Here is a 21763-nt window from a genome sequence, read left to right on the forward strand (position 1 = left end):
ATAAGTGCAAAAAACCTCAATAGCTGATCACTGCACGTGTCTTGACATGTAAATACAGAAATATTTTAGACATGAATGCCAAAAATAATCCCAGAGGAATTCAGCCCTGTACAGAAAGCTGGGCAGATCTTTTGAACTACCACGGAATTCTCAGTGCAGGGCATCTGCAAAATGTATTTCAGCCTCTGGAAAGAGAAAGAGCAGTCTTGCAATGCACACCATTTTTGCTTTGCAAAGAGAAATAATGACAAACCCCATCTGTTTCTTACAAACATATAAATTATTTTATTTACAAAGCCATGTTACAAAAAAAAAAATAATAATAAAGCAAAAAACAAAAAATACAATCGCTCACTAGAGAATATCTCCAGGCCCGGTGTTGAACCATGGCAGTATCAATCAGATACATGTTTGTTCTGGTTTTCCTTTTTTAAACTGTAAGCCATAGAATTTACTATTTACACCTACTTTAGACATTTATTCTGCTTACAATTATCACAAGCATGGAATGAATTCTATTTGATACTGCTAATACATAAAGGTGCAGGACAAAGAATGAAAATACTTAGTGTTACAAAATATGGATTGTAGAAAAGAAATTGGCTGTACAAGTATGGCATTTTTTTTTTTCTTAGAATGATTGGACATGCTTTCTTCAAAAGTCTTCTGGAAAAGGTTCTAAAATCTGTAGTAGGAAAGCACAATATAGCAGGTGCAAATTCATTTCTGTGCAACAACAGTTATTTAATATATCCCATGACTGACCAGCTATGCAAAACCCACAGAGTTTTGTTAAAGTGCCATGGGTCAACAGCATAACAAAATATAAGGTGTAAATAGAAAAATTTCTTTTTTTCTTATTTTTTTTTAAAACAATAGTTCACTGAGAATCAGCAATAATAGAATATGCTGTATAAACTATTCTCTACAAAGGTCGATCAGCACTATTTACAATTGTTACATCGATACAAAAGAAGGCATACAAGTTATCCAAGTCGCTTTTTATGGCTGACGGGCCTATGCATTGCGTATGTGTAACAACCAAAGCTTCTGAGCCTCTATTGCTGGAAACAAATCACAAGGTTTTCAGGCAAATGGGGAAGAAAAAGAACTACGAGTGAATGCTACACTAAGAATGCATTATAGGCTGGTCCAGTTTGTTTCCACTTTTTTCCGAGAGTTTACTTCCATTTCATTTTGCAGGCTAAAATTTCAGGTACATTTCATTAAATAATGATTCTTTGATGATGAAAGAACACCACGGGATTTTACTTCGTGCTTAACTTTCCTGAAATGCTGTCAGGTGTAAGCCAGTTGAAAATAAAATTTAAGCAGCATTCAAAGGACAGGCTCCATAATTCAGCTTTCCAATTAAAAGATGCATGGAAACAGCTAAAGCTTTCTAAAACTACAAAATTGCTCCTTCAGTCACTGATTAGCATTATTTCTCAGAAGCAACCACTGAATCTCACAACCACTGTTTTCCCTCAACAACTAGAAATAGCAGTTCATTGATTACAGAGGATGACTTTGTTACTGAGATTTTTAAAATCCTGCAGTTTTATAACTCAAAATAAATTAAAAAAAATCAACATAGTACTGCTCCTAAAACTGAACAAGACAAAAATTGTGCAAAAATAACAAAGATATGTACACATTTTTCAGTCTGAAGAAATGTACAATAAAAACATAATTCAAAGAACATTTTAAAAATATAAACATTGCTTAAACTTTCCTAAGTTTCATACTGTTTCTGAAACTATACCAGTCAGTTAGCTCTGAAGTATAGCAAAACATAAATTATTACAAAATTAACACTATAAAAATTTATTTTAAGAATATTTCTAAACTTTTTTTCAAAGGGTCTAGCCTTGTTTATAATTGCTTAAACATTTTTAGTCTTAAAATTTGCCTTAACCCTTCTTTTTTTAAAAAAGAAAGTAGTAATAATCTCCCTATTTGCAGTCTCTCGCCTTTCCCCAAGATGTAAATAAACCAGCATATAAGTGCACTTTTAACACTGTAGAAATAAAAATTAACTCCTCTGTACTACTGTTCCAGTACCTAGTATTGGCTTCCTGATTATAAAATCTATATTTTATTAAAAAATTATTCAGTAATCCTATAAGAAACACTGTCAGTGCAATTCTATTAATGCAAGCCAATTTGCTCAACTCCTGTTCTCACAAACCCAAACTGTTCACTGAAGTTATCAAGTGTTGTGTTCTTAAGGGTCTGGAAATCCCCCAAGACATGGGGATTTTACACATTGGGCCCCTGATAACAGTAATTACAGTTTGGTGCAAAATTCTGCTGTGCATTGATTGAAGTATAGATTCCTTAAGAGCCTGATCCTGGAAGAGGCTGAACACTCAGAATTCCCACTGAAATTATTAAATGCTGTAGGTACAGAGCACCAATCAGGATTAGTCCCTAAAGTTGCAGTGCCCCAGCTGTTTGCAAATTACTAAGAAATGCACTCAATTTTTATCCATAGGACAAGCTTAAATACAGAATTACTGTAATTTTTATTTAATGAAAAAATTTGGAGATCTTTTAAATAAATTCAAATCATGATCTGGATTTTTTTTTTTTTTTTTTTTTTTGAATGTCCATTGTGTTCTGGTTAGGAAACAAAGGGAGCATTGCAACGCTAACAGCTTTAAAAGGCATGAAACATAACCAAGCAGAACGTACAGATCAGTGGCAAATACAAGTGGAAAAACTAAACAAATCACTATTACAGTTTTCTGTAAATTTAATTCTCTTTAAAACCACAAATTCATAAAAGATTAAATCCATCTGCAGGACATAGAAAAGAAAAACCCTGTGGAGTAGGGCTGCTGAGAGCTAGAGATTATAGGCTGGTTCCTTTTCCTTGTTATGGAAGAGTCCTTATTCTACCAGTCCGGTTTGATGTCTTCTAAAAGAGAAACCAGAGCCAGGTTCAAAATCACACAATGTCTTTTGGTATAAAACACTTCAATAATGTCTGTGGCTGACAGTACTCAAAGCAGGAATTTTTTTCAAGTCCCTGAACTAAATTTCCTCCCTGTTTACTGACTACATTAGACCTTTAAGAAAAGGAACTGCTTTGAATAAACGGCATATTTCCTTTTGGGACAGTCTGATTTTAGTAAGCTTTGGTGAATCTCATGTTCATTAACTTGGTTATCATTACAAATAAAGAGCAGCAATTAGACGACAACTCTGAAGAATCTTTTCCTCTACACAGCATGTTTTCATGCACAAGGAATCCTCACACAGCATACACGTTGTCACCTTCCCTTAATAAAATGATCTAGTTACTCAGTATTTAAAAACCACCGCATACTGAGGTCTTGAAGTGTTAACACTTTCAGGCACCTAAAAGCACTATGAAGACAAAAAGACTTGATTAGTTAAAAACCTAGAACAAGAATAAAATCTGGAGAAAACAAACTTTTAATACATACAGGCACAAATAATTTGACTGTAAAACTACTATTCCATTAATTTTTGTTAAAGGCCAAGTAGTTTTTTTAGGAAAAAGTAGTATTTCTTTTACTGAAGCAACAATAGTTAGAAAACCAGGCAAGCTTTTATGCATACAATCCCTAGTTCAGGTCTCAAAGAAGGGCAGCAATATTCATATTAAACATTAATTGAGAAGAATCCGTTCAACCTGATGGAGTTTAATGCAATGGGAGCGAGCTGACAGGCCCACAACAATTCTTGTGATCCACCAGTCCCACGGGAGTACCCAAGTGAACTTCAACACATGCAGCAAGTGATCAAAAGGAGCTACTCCTGTGACATGAAAACAACTACAGGCCACCTTCAGCTCACAGCTCAATAATGAGCACTCAGTTAAGGGTGGCAGGTGACCTTCCCAGTGCTGCTCTGTGTCCTGTCGTTCTGACTGGCTGCTTTGGGAAGGTCAACAGGAAGCTCTCCCAGTCAGACTGCGCCTGGGCCGTCACAGGTGCAAACAAGGCTGGGTTTACAGCCCAACACAATTTTCCAAATGCCACACTCTCACCCAGCCACTCAACCCTGTGATGAGTTATGGACCCCTCTCCCTTCTCTTGAGAACAACAATCTTCTCCTCCCTTTGGCTCTCCCTCTGCACCAGCAGACAGCTCCACCAGGTTGCCTGGCCAGGGAACACAGCGGAGGCAGTCCAGAGGAACTGCTCCATATGCACATTTAGCTCAGCAGCTACAACTCTGCTTCCAACTGCATTGTTAGAAGTCTGTTGTTGTGATGTATTCATGAAAACTTGCCAGATTTTTCCAACTATAAACCCTGGTGTATAGCAGAGATTGTCTCTGCCTACAGATCTTGCTTCACTTGGACTCCCTGATTATCATGGTTATAGCAACACTAACATTCAAAACCAGAGAGCTCAGCTTCCAGTTTTTACTGACACAACATACACTTGTAGATCCACTTATTGTTACCTAATTATTAACACCTTTATAATGAAATATTACCATAGTTTAAGACAGATTTTATTTAGAGACTATTCAATTGCTAGATTGGAGATAAACGCTGCCAACAAAGCAGCTCAAATTTGACAGTGACAAGCATTTATTATAAAGGGAATCATTATTTGTGGTTCCAAATACTAAAATCCTGTGTAAGTTTAAAAAAAAAAAAAAAATTTTAATAAAACTTAGTATCAACTTAATTTTTTTTGTATTTGTACTTTGAGCTCCACATTCAACTACCAAACTGACAGAAACATATTCTTAAAAATAAAGAGTTTGTGGAGCTTAAAACTAGTAAGCACTTCTATTTTTGATAAAGTTATGAAAACAGGCAGCTGAAAAGCTCTGCAATAATCTCAGTTTACATAGAGCTGACACAAAATTAATCTTTTGTACTCTTAGGTTTTCCCCATGGGATCTAGGCAACACATCCCAACAAGTTCTGCCCCTTGGGCAGCGTGTATGTTATACTAACACAGGAGCAAGACATTAAAACAAAAACAGTTTTGCACTTCAGAACAGTTTGTCACTGGCAGTCAGATGACAGTGTCACACAGGAAAATGCCACTCCCTAGAAGTATGAAGAAACTTTCCACTTTTTTCCCTTTGGAGTAGTTTTCCCATACATATATTGCTTTGCATTCAGCAGTGAAAGAAAAAAAAATAAAATTTACTGTTCATCTCATGATATGAGTGATTCAGAGTATTTTAATTTGGCATACAGTGATGGGTTATCATTACTATTCTTCTCCTGTGTCTACACAGCAGAAACTAAACAGCATAACCATTTGGAGTAACTATTGATACATAATTTAGCCAGAATACATAACAGAATTCTATGACACTGGCTGTACAGAAAAATCCTCTGAATTACTTGTGACTATACCTTGCTGAGGTGGGAAACCTTTTCACACTAAAGAACTTTATATTAAATTCATGATAAAGTACTCAAGTTGGAGAGTCAAATAGTAGGGGCCATATTGAAGTAAACCAGTGTGGCAGTCCTCCAGACAGATGAGGGCTGGATAAAAAAAGCTGAGTTACAGCATTTATTATCATTATCCAACTCATAGCCTGTTTAAGAAGAACTCACATTACACATGGGTTAGTTATGCTTTCAGATTAGTTCCTCTGAATAGTCAAGTGCCTTGTCTTCTCTGTCCTGTTTTTGCTCTCCCTTTGCTGCTTTCACTTTTGGCCTGTTTTTAAATGCTGTCCCTCCTGTGCCAGTCTGGGGACTCTGCTGTGCCGTCTTGCTCAGCAGAAGTTGGACAGAAAAACCAACAGAGACCTGCTGCTGCTGAACCTCTATCACCAAAGCAACAGCCAGCTAGCAGCACATGAGCCAACCTGAGCCATAACTCAGGTGGTGAAAAACAAGCAAAAAAATTTATAATTCATAATTCTTGGAGGGAAAAACAGCTGGAAAAAAATTACATGAGAGGAGAAGTCTAGTATTAGTCCACTGAAAGGCAGCTTCTATAAAGAACTGTATTCATAAATTGTATTTTAAGATTTTATAGTATAAAGTGTTTCAAAACTGTTTACAGACTACTTAAGTACACTTTGTAAAAAGCAACTTACTTGTCTGTTGTGTACTGGGTTTGATGTACTCGAAGGACTGGATTGTGACAAAGCTACACTGCTATTTTTTCCAATCTGAAAAACATTAATTGAGCAGTATTGAGAGGCACATTTGTCAGTTGAATTCAGATGCTGGTGATGGCCTTCCCTTCCCTGTGTAATGTGGTACTAATCACATTACATTTGGATCACAGATATTTTGCTATTGCAAAAGATACGCTTCAGATAGAATCATCATTATCTCTCAGAGCCTGTACACTTTAAGTAGTCTTAAAAGGCACATAAATACTGTTACAGGTCAGAAAATAACATACAAAACAGTTGCTGAGGGAATATAAACTGTAACCCCCCCACCTCTCTTGACAGAAATACTGGTTTCTCTAGTTACTGAAGTCACTTAGAGCAGCTGTTCAGAGAGCACTGAGTGCTCCAGGTCATGGGATCCTCCCCAGGAGATCTTCCCCACTCCAAAACGGCCAAAAACCAAGTGGCCAAGCACCAGGGTATGCCCTAAGTGATTCCATTTTTTCCCATATATCATTACTCAATAAAAAAAGTATTAATCACAAGAACCAAACTCCAGAAGTTCAAATTTGCATTTGTATCCATTACTGCATCAGAGAATTTCTTTAGAAATGAGTGTAAATTGTAGTACACATACATCCATTTAAAAATACTTAGTTATAATACTGCAATATTCCATCTGCTTGTTTCAATGTTTGTGAATTTCCAGCACTCTGCAAGAGCAGCCTGTCATAGGTTTTTCTACAATGACCTGTAAACATGGTATAGATATTTCTCTTGCCATACAAGAAGGGACACAGCTGTTGAGTCAGATGAGTAGTTCCACAGGGGTTACAAGACTGATAAAAATTAACTATTAACCTGTCTGTAAACGGCAGATGACTGCAGTGTGAATAGTTGTTTACAAAGTCACTGACTTCAAGTAACATCATTTTAATCCTTTGATGGAGAAGTAGCAAGAACCTGTCTCCTAAACAGTGAGAAATACAGTAGCCAGTTTCGTACTGACTTGGTGGGGCTGTGACATTGGCTGGCAGGGCCTCCACAAGAGCAGCTTTCTCCTTCCCTTCCACAGCATTGTTTGTTATTCTGCCATTTCGTGTACAGAGTGAAAGGTAGCCTCTCTCTTCCTCTCCACACCTGCACTTTCTCACACAGAGATTGTTTGAAACAGTGCTCTCTGTTCACATCCTATCCAGAATAAATGTTTAAAGATTTTATTTACAGCCAGTTTTGAAGGTGCTCCCATGGTGCATGAAAATTAAAAGGATAGGCCTTTGTCTGTCCTGCTCCCTTCAGCTTGTTTTGCCTGTCACAGCTGTTAACATAACAGAGGAAAACATTCTTCAGCTACAAATCTTGACTAAAGACACACAACCTTCTATCTTTCCTGGTCATTCAGAACATCGGGACACACCTGCAAATCTTTCTTCTCTACATACACCATTACAGCATTCATAAACCCCTTCAAAATAAATACATATCCTCTTTTGAAATGGAGAAACAGTCGCACAGGCCAAAGAGGTACAGCACTCTGAAATGAAGGAAAGGTTCTCAGATGTCTTGGGTTTATAATGGGGGGAAACACCATTCCAAAAGTATAAGTGGGAGGCCAAAACTCAAATCCTTTTTTTCTCCCCTGAGTCTTTTAAAAATAAAGTGTACTTCAAAACCCAATGGTTAACACTTCTATCTAACCAATGGTCTAACACTATCTATCCAGTCTAGAGTTGAATTAAATAAGAAAACTATACCTGAGCCTATCGCCTGTTGCTGTGTTCTTAGTCTCTTCAATTTGCCCTGTTACATGAAGGAACAAGAGCAAGATTTTAAGTTGTGCCATTTTTTTGATTGGGATTTTTACTGTAACTGCATTTCTAGAACACAGCAAGTCAAACAGCACAGCTTAAAAGGGAATTTAAGTATTGTACTCTCCAGAGCTCCAATAAACACATGTAGAGTATGTAATATTATTTGACCCATATGCTTAAATGGGTACAAATTCCATTTATACTGTATTGCATACAGTATCCTTGTCACAAAGACAATTAGCTGCCAGCTACACTTCTCAAACACAATTAACCCCAAAGGCCTATTTTTGACTACTGCTGTAGCTCCAAAAACCAGCAATATAAGAGGAAAGTGTGACCAACTTTTACATATATACATACACACACATATATGCATGTATACATATATATGTATGTATGTATGCACCTGGTCATATATATAAAACATATATAGATATACACAATACATACATATATGTATAACATGTTTAAATATCTGTATATTGTAACACTCACTACAAATATTTAACCTCTTACTTCAGAAAAAAATATTAGTCAGAATTACATTTTTACAAATATTCAGCAAAGACCTCTGATAGATTTTTTGGGGTTTATTTACTTCTATTACTGTGCAACACGACGAAATACATCAGGAATTGAAACAGGAATGACACACAGGAACAGATTTGATCCCAAGGGAGCTCAGAATTTGAACTCAGAACCTCCTCTGTAAGATTTCCTCACACTGCACTAGCTACAGATACAGTCTATGTTCTGCGAAAAGATGATACAATCCATTTAATATTACCCATATTTGTACCAAAGTACCAATTTCTACTTACTTTTTCTTTCCATTTGACACCTTAAACCTCAGGGCAATTTAATCTTTTTGGGCACACGTTTCAAAATTCAGATTGTGTGACAGAAGAATTTGCAGCAACCTCTGCTGACTTCAGTTACTTGAAGATCAGTTCTGATTGCAGGACACGTTTAAGAGGCTTACAACAGAAATACAATGCCACTCCCCATTTTAAAAAGCCAAACAATTCATCTCTGTTGCACCTCTGCTGGAAGTAGGAAAGAGAAAATATACCTGCTAGACCATTCTTTGAGACCTTCAGTCTGTCTTCTATATCAGCTTTAGAATGCATTTATTCCTTTTCTCCTCTCCCATTTCTGCCATATTACTTACAGATTGCTCTGCACTTACCATCTTCTTTTTAAATTACACTTGTTTTTATGGGCAATATCCTTAGGAAATGAGAGCTTCATTAAAAAAAAAAATATTCCTAAGCTACCTTCTCTGGATGCTCTGAGGTATCCTATTTTCTATGGCTTTGTGTTCCATACACCAGGGCCAAGCATTGTTTTGTGTGCACTGCACAGCACTGGGCACGGCAGCAGAATGAAACAGTTGATCATTATAAAGACTGTATTGGCAGTTTTCCCACCAGATCTTGCTTCACATATACTTTTGTCCTTACATAGCACCACTGAAAGAGGAGCCAAAGCTCTGTTACTATCAATGAAGCAATGTGTGTAACCTTATCTGCTGCACTGACTTCAATATTCTGTGAACACATGTACACTGAAAAAGGTAACCAAATGTCCACTAAAGGTCATCTGATTAAGATCCCAATTCCTTAATTTTTCCAGTTTCAAACAGGAAACAACATCTGAGGTCAGGCACCACAGACTCTCCCCAGGAGAAAGGTAGATGTGATATGAAGACTTGCATAACATTAGGAAATGAACCAGCAACAAGTTTGGAAAAGAAATAAACAGTAATTCTGACTCTAATCTTCCTGTTTAAATAATACAATTTATTTCAGAGAGATGAGAATTAAGAAAAAAAAAATCTAAAAATTATTTATCCATTCCGGACATTCAATTTTACTTGCTGAGATAGAAACAGCTACTTTAATAATTGAATAAAAAAATCTCATAAAAATATTTTGAGAAAGTGTATATATATATATATATATATATATATATATATAAATATATATATACAATTTTTTTAACTCTCAGAGCATCTTGCTATGACCGGTACAAAACAAATAACTTTCTGTATTAACCTAGAAAGCAAATTGTGTGATGAAAACCCATCTGTGGCATTTTCTTTTCAGAATGTATGAAATATTTCAAGGAAGTCAGACATGATCTACAAAAAAATAACTGGAAGAGTCCCTTACCTGCCGAGAGATGGAGCTGCTTGTAGGATCTGGCACCGCAGAAATAAGGTTGGCAGTGCTCTTTCTATGAACACTATTCATACCAGGCATTTTAGTGATTTTACAGGCTTTGCTACTAGAACTAGAGTTTTTACGTTTTTTTCCTTCTGATTTGTCAAAAGAAAGGGGTAGAGAAGACACTGCATTATGTGCTCCCAGGGAGTGGTCCCCTGAGTGGTGCACGAGAGAAGATACAGACAGATTAGAAGAGTCAATACTGCTCACTACCATGCTCATGTGTTTCACTGAGTCTGTTGAACTACTTGACAATGAAGTCCGTCCTGAGGGCTCCGATTTGGCACTGAGTGGGCTTGTTCCATTATTGGTATTGTGCACAGACACACTGTTAAAGGAGGATGTCGCCTGATAGGAGTTCAACGTTGAACTGGGGTTCAGGACACAGTTCTTTTTGTGGGACCCTGAAAATGAAGATGAGGAAGATGTCTGCAAAGATAATGAGGATGATGACGACGATGAAGACGACGACTGCGGCTTTTTCTTTTTGTTACTTGAAGACTCATCACTCCGAGATGACAGGTCTTTCACTTTTGAGGATTTGCTGGTTTTTGTTTTGGATGGCTTGTGGGATGGGGAAGGGATGACTGCTGGCACTGGTGACACAGCTGATGGCGCCTTAAAAGTTGAGTCCATGATACTTAGGCTTGCAGCCATGTGAGGAAAAGCTGTGGTGTGTGACATAATGGAATTTGTCTCTGCCGTTGTCACAAAGGCTGCATTTGATAACATGGCTGATGTCATTATGTAGGAAGAAGTGATTCTTGAACTGATAGGTGTTGAAGGAATATACACCGCACTGGGGTTGCTAAAGGGCTGTAAGACTGATGCTGGAAAAGGAGTGGAGACATGTGCTGCTGGAGAAGGCATGGGACTGTCTGCCGCAGGAGGAATTTTCCTAAATAGAAAAGGGAGGGAAAAAAGAAGAAGAGAGCTACATAAAAAATTCCATCCAAACAATGCAGATAGGAAATAATTTCCATTAATTTATTCAAAAAGGCAAACTTAGTTTGTTACAATTTTGATTCCTATTTTATTCTATTAATCATATACAGCAATTAAGTGCACAATATTACAATTTAAAAACATTATTACAAATTTCATTTCCTTTTTCCTTCTCTTATTTTACTAAACAATTAAAAAATGCAAATAAATGCCTGACAGTGGCACCTATAAATATCCTAGTCACCATGTTTCATTAATTGTATATGCTTTGCTTCAAAGCTCAAGTTGTGGAACAGTTTCAGTATCAACCTAAACTCATAGGTTAGATTTCATTAAAGTAGTAAATGCGACAGTCTGAGGGGTTGTGAAGCACTTAATCATTGAGCATAAAGAGGAAAGATCATCCCTTTCCAAATGCAGTGCTATTCCCAACAGCTCATTTGAGCGCTGGTTAGATGGCATTAAACATGTAAATTGTTGATTAATTTTCACTGATATTGAAAAAATGACAAAATATTAAACAGAGCTTGATAAGCTTTATAAAAAGCTGAATACTCTTTTGAGAAGAAAGTATAATAGTATTACCTGTGAAATTAGTAAGGTGTATTCAAATTCCTTTCCGTTCAGCCATCATCTATTATTTTATCTAATGTGGTGTTATCAAAGAACCAGACCTTCCTAATGTCTCTTGGAAAACTAATATATGAGCTTTTCCCATTATTTAGACTTAAATTTAAGTCCCGGTTTAATCCTATTTCTCTTTTCTGAGAAGTTGTACAGCCCCATAACTCTGCCCTTGTTATCCTCACTACTGACACCTTTCCCATTTTTAAAGGCTTACTCTTGCCATCACAGAAGTACAACAAAAGAACAGCCCTGGGTGTGCTGTTTTATCATAAATCAAATCCTAATTACAAGTGTTCTCTCCAGGTATTCCTCTTGTGGAGACTGTTGGACAGAACACTGTTTATGGCACAGTTACATAAGGGATTACACACAGTCCATGCTGCCAGAAATGAGGAAGTCCTACTGCCTGCCACTTGCAATGCAAACAAAGCTGCTTATCAGAGCTGTCCTTCAGGTTTCTTTTAAAGAAGGGCCAACAATTCCTACCCACCTTTGCAAAGTAGTTTGAGAACTAGGGATTAAAGCACTTTGTTAATGTTACAGTTCTGAGAACATGGCCCTGCATCCCTGTACCTGTGGCCACAGCTGCAGAGCTATAGAATAGCAGCCTCACATCCAGGTCTGCTTGGGGAACACAGAAAGCCCAGAGGAGGGTTGAGGACAGCAGAGGAATAAAACAGGGGTTAGGCACTGTCAGCTTCCTGTGTTATACAGACAAGTGAGTATGGCTGGAGCTCATCAAGGTATTAGAGATTATAATAAGAGCTAAAATTTGGGAAAACTTTTAAAATCAGATTTAGTGGGAGCAGGATAAGGCCTGTTTACTTCTGGTATCAAATGACTACTACAGAGGTTTGTTTTCTGTACTAGTTTGTACTAGTGGTGGTACATGTTTTTTCAGATGCCTAAGCATCTTTTCTCCTGACAAACAAAGCCAATAGGTAACTAATTTTAATCTTCCTGTATAAGGAAACTAAAATATTTTTATTTGTGGAAGGTGACAGACACTAGTTTACAAATTTACAAAGTAGATTGAGCATGATCAGTCTCTGAACAGAAATGAAACTGGCCCTTTTATGGCAGAACCAACCATTTCTAAACTCTATCTCCTAGCACAATGTCACCATTATCATTAAGTTACCAGGTTAGTCAGACAAGCCAAGCTTTAGTGCTTAAAAAATATATATATTTAAATGAAAATCAAACCTTGTTTATCTAATGGCTGTTATCCAATGAATGTAACACAGTCCTGATAATAAACAGTGACATGAAACACTGCACTTCAGCATCATTACGTTGAAAGAATGCATATTCTGTAGCAGAATATCCCCAAAAAATCTATCTATCTGTAGATGCCATGAACTATTAATTACTTTTTTTTAAAAAAAGAATTAATATCTATTTTAGAAGTGCAGTCTATTTCAATGGATCTGTGTAGTCAAAGCCTATAATGCTTGGAAGCTGCATATGTGATAGAGAGGTGCTTCAACAGTGAGTAATAATCAAACTTTTAAGATCTCAAAGGCAGTAAGGGCACTATGGATTAAAAACCTATCATATTCCATCTTATGCACAGACGGATGTGCACCAAGTTTCTTATCGTACAACTCATGAGTCTTGAACAGCAAAGCCTGAATGGGTGATACAGGTACATGATAAAGGCATAAAATTCTAAGCAAAATCAGGATTCTTAGGGACTAGAAAGAGTCCTAGATCTGGCAGAAATTTACATTGGACTAGGATATTGTTCCGTTGGGCTGTATATTCCTTAACAGAAAATATTTGTACACATGTTACTGCTATACCTTAATACAGATGTAATTTTACAAATGGAGTAAATGGCCCATGGAGTGTTTAATTTAGAAATTTTAAAGAATTAAAAAAGTAAATTACCCACCAAGAAAAAAAAAAAAAAAAAAGAAGTGTAAAAATTCCACTTACTTCCACATCTGTGAGTTCAAGTGTTTTTCTACCATGGAGTTCAGTGCGAATCGAAAATGGTCCCATCTTCTGTCAAAGACATAGTACCCTCTTCCCATTAAGCGACTGCCGTATGAACAGAACTGAAAGAAAAAGTATTTCAATGTTGCTTATAAAAAATTATTTCTACATGATGAAATATTTATTGGTAGATCAAGGAACACCATTGTAATTTGTATCATGCATATAAAACTTCTTTTAAAATGTGGTTTTCATTATCTACAGCATAAATAGTTTTTTTAAGAATTATGAAATATGTGCATATTTTAGCTTAGTGTAAAGTATATTTCATACTTCATTAACGAATCAGTGCCAGAGAAAGAATGTACCTGTTGAGGTACTTTCAAAGAAAAAATTCTTACTGCCTCAGAAAGACAAGTTACACTGTTCTGTGTGTCTTAAATCTCATAATTGCATGACAGCAATAAAAATATAACTGAAGTGGAAAAAAAGTACAATGGGAACATCTTTAGTATCTACTTAATAAACAAATCCCTGACATTTCAGTAAAAATGTAAATTATCATCCATGGCATCTGTGCTACAACAGAACATCGGCTACAGTCTTGACAGTGCATGAAAATCTACTGGAGGAGTAGTATTTTGAAAATTCTGCAGTTCAGGAGTACCTGCACCACCTCCTCTGGAGAACCTCTTGAAAAGTCCTACTACACTGAAATGTTACAATCAGGAATCTGCTCTTGGTTCAGCTCAGTCTTAATGATCTACATGATGCAGAGAACTGCTGCAATGTATTTGTAGGAGAGAACTCTGTTACAAATCATCCTCAAAAACAAGACAACTCTCCATCATACAAGGGACACAGTCACACCAATTATGGCTGACAGCAGAAGCACTGATGCAGTAGGAGAGCATCCATTCAAAGCACTCATTAGCTTAATGGACAGCAAGTGGTCACTGCAACTGTTCATTTTAACTCTGTTTCATGACAAGGTTAAACAGGTTAATTAAAATCACCACCTAAGCTGACAAACTAGTCTTACCTCCCAGCAAGCTACCACTAACACCAAGTACCACCAAGAGGAAATTTAAGCAGCTACTGACCTTCCCCCTGATCAGTTTTTACCACCTGGCCAGGAGAAGGATGTTGTAAGGAAAAGAGTCTACTTGAATATGAAATTCAGCAATTAACATAAACTAGATGTGATTGACACTATCTTTTCTGACTTCACACTGATATGGACTAAGAACTGGTTTCACTACCAGTAACTGCTTCAGTTGAGAGATGTTACGATTTCAGAGAACAGATGAGTCAGTGGGTTTGCCTTGAAACAGAACTAGGATCCTAAACCAAAATGGCTATTGACAGCCATGCCTCACTGCTGAGGCATGTACAAGAACTGGCTGCACTTAGATTATTTTTTGAATTGTGTAGGCACCCATGCAGTGAACCTTTAGTTTTTAATTCATAGAGAAGCAGTCAGCAAAACCAAAGTAGCATGCCATAGTACCAAGGAAACAGGAGGTTTCTGCATATCATACTATTGTGTGGACTACAGTAATTCTCATTTTCTCTGTAAGAACCAAATACAGGATTTCATCTGACAGTCATTTAATGTTTGGGTCATACTTTTTCCTGGTGTCTGACAGTAACAAGTTCTCATTTGCTCTAGGGAATACAAACAATGCTACCAGTTATCACAGTGTTTATTCTGCATATTATATGGAAAACATGTAAGTGTATTCTTTGACTCAATTTTTATGAGAACCAACTCCTAAGAACTTCAAGAGTTCTTCCACTGCTTCTTGGTTTGAACAGTGTAAACAAATTCACACTGCAGAGATAATACCACAAAGCACCTTTTACTACTTACAATGAATTTCTCACTAACACAAGAGAAAGACAAAACCAGCTGCTCAAACACATACTTGAGCCACCACCAGAGTCTTTTCATTTTGAGGTGAATGAAGCAATAGTTTCAAAGTCCACATACACTCACATAAAAGACATTTAATTACTGCTTTAAAGCAGACTACAGAAATGAATGGAGCACTGTACTAGCCTTCTGCCACCAACTGCAAGGTACAGTTTTCTAAGAACTGCAACAACCAAGAGAAAATCTGCTCATGTCACATTTAAAGCAATGCAACTTTCCTCCGTTTAGCAGAGCTACATCCAATTTGAGGTCTACTGAGAGGACAATCTAAAAATAGAACTTCTGATTTTCTGCTGCCTATCTTGTCCTACGTCAATGTATCATGTGTACTGACCAGTGGTCTCTACCTTATCCCATCCTTACCCTTTTCTATCAAAAGTATTTTTTCTCTTTAGAACAGTTTTCAGAATGTGACTTCTTCATTCCTTACCTTCTTACTAAATTACTTATTTGTTCTCCCCTCCCTAATTATGCAAGAACAATGGCAAGGCATGCCAGACTGACACATACCCCAAGAGGTCTGGGATGGTGTCCAGAAAAATGACAGTCTAATTTCTCAGATTCTTCAGCTCCATCCACTTCTCCTTCATCACTGGACAATCTGCTTGTGATATCTCCTCCCATGGAAGGCAGTGGCAGCTCTGGTACATACCCACTGTGGTTTGAAGAACTGTTGCTGTTTATGCTATTTGCAGATGAAGGTCTAGAAGGAGAACATATATTTAAATCATCAGCATTCAAAGGCTCTAGAAACCTACCTGCTGGCATCAAGCATCAAAGCAAATGATGCCAGAAATTATCAATGTAAACAAGGAGAGTAAAAGACACCGAATAGCTGACATTTGGTCTTGTCAGAAATATATTGTGGGGTTGTCATCAAGTTAATGTTAACAGAAACACCTGTCTATCACCAAATTTGAAATTTGAAATTTTAAATTTGTCATGAAGCTGGATTTCAGATCTTAAGAGAGACATGGAACGCTTAAAGCACAGGTATATAAAATCTCTGCTACATTATTAATCCTAAAGGTCCATTTATAAAAATCCTACTTAAATTAGTGTACTAAATATAGGAGTGTTTAGCTGACCCCCTCTACAGGTAGATTAGTGAGTGAAGTAACTGGGAGAACTCCTCACAGCATTTTTTACCTTTGTCTAAAATGCAATAAAACAAAGTAGGAATGTCCTTGCATGACAAGGTATAATGGTGCTTTGCCTTTCAAAACTAGTTTGAAAACAGATTAGATTAGAAGTGGGAGTGGAAAAGGTTCTCAATTACAGTACAACCAAGTATGTATGGAGAGCTCTGAGGCTGGAGGAGATGCCCACACTGGGCAAAATCCTCCTTCAGTCTCATTAATTCATGCTCTCAGGACAGTGCAGTCCCCGAGCCTGCACACAGGAGCCCTGTCCTGACCTGAGTAGGGATTGCTCGCCGATTGGCACAGCCCAAGCTGCAGCTGCTGTCACCTGGGCTGTGCCAGCGCTCCGCAGCCCCCAAGCGCTCGGCTGAGCCCCCACGGTGGCCCTGGCGGGCTGTGCCACCGGCAGCAGCAGAGCTGCAGCTTGCTGGCCCCCACAGAGAGGCCACAAGGCTTCCATGGCTGCTCTGAAACCAGGCAGGACAGCCCAAGAGGCGCTGCAGCTGAAACAGAAATGCAGACTGTACAAACAATGTCTGACTGCTAAAATCCTCCTCCTCGACTACTACCTCTGCAATTTCTGCAGCTGACTCTCGTGGAATTGCACTCCAGTTTTGCTACTTTGATTGTTAATACCTACTAAGCCCCATTTCTACCTGTCTGTCTGTGCTCCTCTCTATGGAAGGACAGTGTAAGGTCACTGCTTTTCCAAGAATTAAGCAGAGAAACACCGCTCATCTGTGGGTATTCTCTCATTGTCTTTTTCACTAAAACCCAGCAAGGTCCACCTCTGCCGCCACAGGAATGAAACCTCATTCAGGCTTGGTGGCCACACAGAAAACATTGGAAACAGCTGTCTCTGTAAGACCCAAGATAGTAAATACAAGAAGTATCTCTTTCAAATAAGGACTATCACAGTAGGAAAGTCCCAAAATGAACACCCAATCCTGACTAAGGTTTCTGCAAAGAAATGAATGATGAAAAAATATAAATATGAACAAAACCAACTGATTTAGCTCTATGCACACCAGCCAAAATGAGTACCAAAAAAACCCACAAATAAACAAAATATATGTGAAGTTTTCCAGAGGATAATTAGAATTCAGTAGATCAAATACCTTACTCTGTTTTTTGCAAAAGGATGCCTTCAGAAGTTTTCATTGTCTTTCTGAAGACTGTTTTTGTCCTTTCTAAGAAAAATCTTCAAAATAAGGGAAGACATGCTATGGATGGTTTCATATCAATAGTTTTAAATCAACACTAAATTACACCCTTTTTTACAATTCCATTGATGCAATTCGCAAAGTATTTCTGGAGAAAAATTTTATATAAATGTGCAGAATTTTACCACTAATACCTACACTGATTGATGTAAACAGACTTTTCTCAATTCCCAGGTGTGACCAAATGATTTGAATAGAATCTTTATTAATTATTACTGATCATTTTAGGAAAAAAATGCAGTTAGTCTGAGATTCTGAGCCAAAGGTGGACACTATTCCTTTCCTCATTTCCAATTAGATCACAGGCTACCATGGACAGAGTTCAATTAACATAAGCTAGCAGAAATTCTTGTATTAATACGTTTTATTGTGCAATAGCCTAAAAAAGTATTAAAAGCTTATAAAATGAGTTATATGAAAGTCTAAGAAATTTCTTACAGCACCTTCAGAACGCAACACTCCACACTGCAGAAGTGCTTACCTTGGAAGTACAGAATTTGGTGGTCTAGATTTTGCAGGAGATGTTACTTTAGATTCTTGCCCAGAGTTCACTGAGGATCCTGACAGAGAGTCTTGTGCTGGTGTGGGCTGGCTCTGATAGCTTTCCCTTGCAGATGGTGGATGCTCTTTGTCTTTTGCAACTTCTTTTTCCCTGGATCGAGCTTTGTGTTCAGCTAGAAGGATGTCAAACTGTTTTTTACGGCCTGGAACTGCTCGTCGATGATTAAGTGAATGAGTCTAAAAATAGGTGGTTAAAAAGCATTTGTGTGTGCATGACATTGTTTATGAGTCCTCTATACTTCTGATACACCACTACTCTAAAAGATAAAATCTACTTCAAACAACTTTAGCCACAGTTATGGAAATAAAGCTCCTAATCCACATTATCTTTGATAATTTATAAAGTCATTCTTAAATGCCAACATCAAGGCTAAAATTACTTTTTCAAATGATTTTTATTTAATAGAGACTATTGACTTACCTTTTCCAAGATGGAAAATAGAATTCCAGTAATTTTAAGATATTAAGAAAATCATTATAGCTTTTAACTTACAATGAAAACTGATTTCATTGGATTGAAAAACATGAATACATTTTAAAGCAAATTTAGCTGATCATCTCTACTGACAGGCAGCACATACACATACAAATGTTCATTAGAAACATCTCACATTGCAGCTACTTTTTGACACAGGATTTATTACTATCACAAGGGCAGCCTCCAAGTAATTTATTATACACAAATATGGTAATTTTTTAACTAAAAAATTACTATACTTCAACGTTGTTGCACACATGAACCAAAAAAGAAGCATTTAAAATAACACTTGGGTTTCTACATGAAACATTAATGCTTTTTGCATAATAAAATGACAAGAAAAAAATCTTTTTAGAAATATCAGCGGAATAATGCAGATGCTCTGATTCAAAGAAATAGAATTACACAAAAGAATTACCTGAAGACAGCGCCTGAATACCATACCCATTGTCTGTAAGACAGGAGCAGGTATGACCTCTCAAACTACTGTGGTAGGATTTAAACTATAACAAAGCATCTGATATTTTATCTTCTAAGAAAAATACCTTGCAGGTGAGCGATCTTGTGCAAGGTTTCTTTGTTTCAGGATCCAGTACTCCACAGTGCTTATTTGGGTCAAATTCTCTTTCTGTTTGATGGGAGAATGGGAAATGAGAAAAAATAGATTATTACAGAAGTTTTAACTAGAGTAGCTTATAAATTTTCCTGTTAGAAATTAATTTAATCAGGCTCAGCCTGAACCACTGATCCCATAACAGTGCTATGTGCATCACACTTATAGCTGTGCATCTTTTGGTCCTTGCATGTTTAAAACCATTTAGAGCAGGATTTCAGCCAAAGACTTCATGGAAATAAGTCTGCTTACAGTAGAGTGGCCCAAACAAAGGACCAAACCAAATCCCTGTGACATCAGTTCCCTTCCTAACTCTGGCTGCCTCAGAGCATTTGCAGCTCTGGCTCCAGAGATGGGCTAAGACACAAATAGCATCACAAGTGCTTTAAACAACTGGTGGCATTTTTAAAAATAAAATTTATCTAAATCTGTCCCCTACATCTTTATAAAAATACCATGTATGTTAGTTTTTACTTCCCGATGTGAAGGGAGGGATGGAATTTAAAGTTTGCGGAGATTATGAAAAAGGCTTTTACTTGAGTTCTACTCATGATTAACATTAAAAGGGCATTAATATTTAATATGCTGTACCTGCATATTTAATTTCATTAATATTTTAGTATTTCTATACCATAGATAGCATCACCTCCTTTAGGTTATGTTAATACAATTTTACAGTTTGCACTACGAGCTGTAACAAAACTATGGATCTACACTTGTTAGTTTATGCCATCAAAACCCTCTACCATTACCTTCATACACCTTGACAAATTATGGTGCAATTGGCAGACTGGTTTGCTTTTGTTTGGTAGGGGAATATAAACTATTTGCCAAATCCTATTTTAACTATACAGTGGTGCTACATTCAGATATATTAAATATCCTGTACTCAAATACAACTTTTAATCAGAGGATTTAAAAATTCTTTATAAACAAACAAATGGGAGCTAAGAAGACAGTGATTCACAGCTGTGTTACAATGTTATGACAGCATCACAGCAAGTACAACAGCTGGAATAAGAAAAGTAAGGACAAGTAGCTTAATGTTAGACAGCAACTAGCCTTCAGATATCACAGTTTCTAGCAGTTTTATGTATCCTGCTATCTAGACTTAAAAATGCTTATCCAAACATTAAATGGTTATATTATTAACCTATTAGCAGAGCCATACAAAAAAGTGAGCTTGGAAAAAGCAGCTGGTACAGGGTTGGTTTTTTTTGTGAAACCTACAAAGGGATTGAAATATGTTGTAGGTAGTTGTAGTTTCTTTGGTATTTACAACACAACAGAAACACAAAAGTAACTGTGTATGACTCAATATAATAACTATTTTTTTCTACTTAATAGATGAAAACACATGTTCATGAACTAAAGGAGTAAGTTACTCCTGCAGTTTGAGTGTAAGATGTTCCTATTACAGTTTCCTGAATGACCCACCTTAAACCTTCAATGCAAATTGAAAAAACTAAAGAGAAAATATGGGCTAATAAATAAGCCTTCAAATGAAAAGTCCTGAAGGCAATTATAAGGCTATGGAATGTGTTCTGAAAGTCACCAAGCAAGGACTGTTTTGGATCAACAAGGAAACACTTCAAATTTCAAAAGTGCTCCAGATTGGTACTAGTCAATAAATGGCCCAACTGACTAACACTTGTAGGATTGATTATAGCAAATCCAGTTTTTAGGAAAAGATATACAGATAAAATCAATATAAGGAGCTACAGGAGGAAAGAGTGGAAGCCTCTGCCATTGACCAAACAACAAAATATTATGGTTTCCCTGAGAAACAGAAAATACTGGACAAACAGGAAACCACTTCTCCTGGCTGAAGCATTTATGGCTGCTCCAGAGAAATCATGACCATCTAATTGCCAGCTACAGACATGCCTGGTTTGGGCAACACACTACAAAAAACTTACCACCTTCTTATCATCTAAAATGCAGCTTCTGAGTATTGTGTTAGGAAATGTGGAGTGTGGCAAGCCCCAGACCCCTGTGCACAGGCACAGTTTGGGAAAGCTGTTTTTCTGGAATGGATTCTACTTCTTCATGTTCAGTGGATAAAGTGAAGAGCACTTGTTATAACCTCACCAAGAGAAGAGCAAGGGCCAAAACGGAACTGTCATAAACTTCTGTTTGCAACAGAACAGTTTTACTTGGCGTAAGCTGGGCATCTGC

General features: G+C 37.1%; 1 protein-coding gene across 7 annotated transcripts in view; it reads right to left on the reverse strand.

Annotated features, from left to right (window-relative positions):
- Positions 1-261: 261 nt before the first annotated feature.
- LOC131573139 (ataxin-7-like protein 1) overlaps positions 262-21763 on the reverse strand; it is a 114289-nt gene continuing 92787 nt past the window's right edge. For 5 of the 7 annotated variants that reach the window (XM_058826781.1, XM_058826778.1, XM_058826783.1 and 2 more), the window contains 7 exons: positions 19518-19600; positions 18415-18671; positions 16079-16271; positions 13633-13754; positions 10066-11017; positions 6057-6131; positions 262-2923 (listed from right to left, as the gene is read on the reverse strand). In XM_058826781.1, coding sequence (XP_058682764.1) covers positions 2882-2923; positions 6057-6131; positions 10066-11017; positions 13633-13754; positions 16079-16271; positions 18415-18671; positions 19518-19600 — 1724 coding nt within the window. In that variant the 3' untranslated portion in view covers positions 262-2881. Of the gene's footprint in view, positions 3376-6056; positions 6132-10065; positions 11018-13632; positions 13755-16078; positions 16272-18414; positions 18672-19517; positions 19601-21763 lie in introns of all 7 variants that reach the window. The other 2 variants (XM_058826779.1, XM_058826782.1) reach the window with 2 other exon arrangements.

The sequence above is a fragment of the Poecile atricapillus genome, chromosome Z (genome assembly GCF_030490865.1).
Source record: "Poecile atricapillus isolate bPoeAtr1 chromosome Z, bPoeAtr1.hap1, whole genome shotgun sequence".
Classification (NCBI taxonomy): Eukaryota; Metazoa; Chordata; class Aves; order Passeriformes; family Paridae; genus Poecile; species Poecile atricapillus.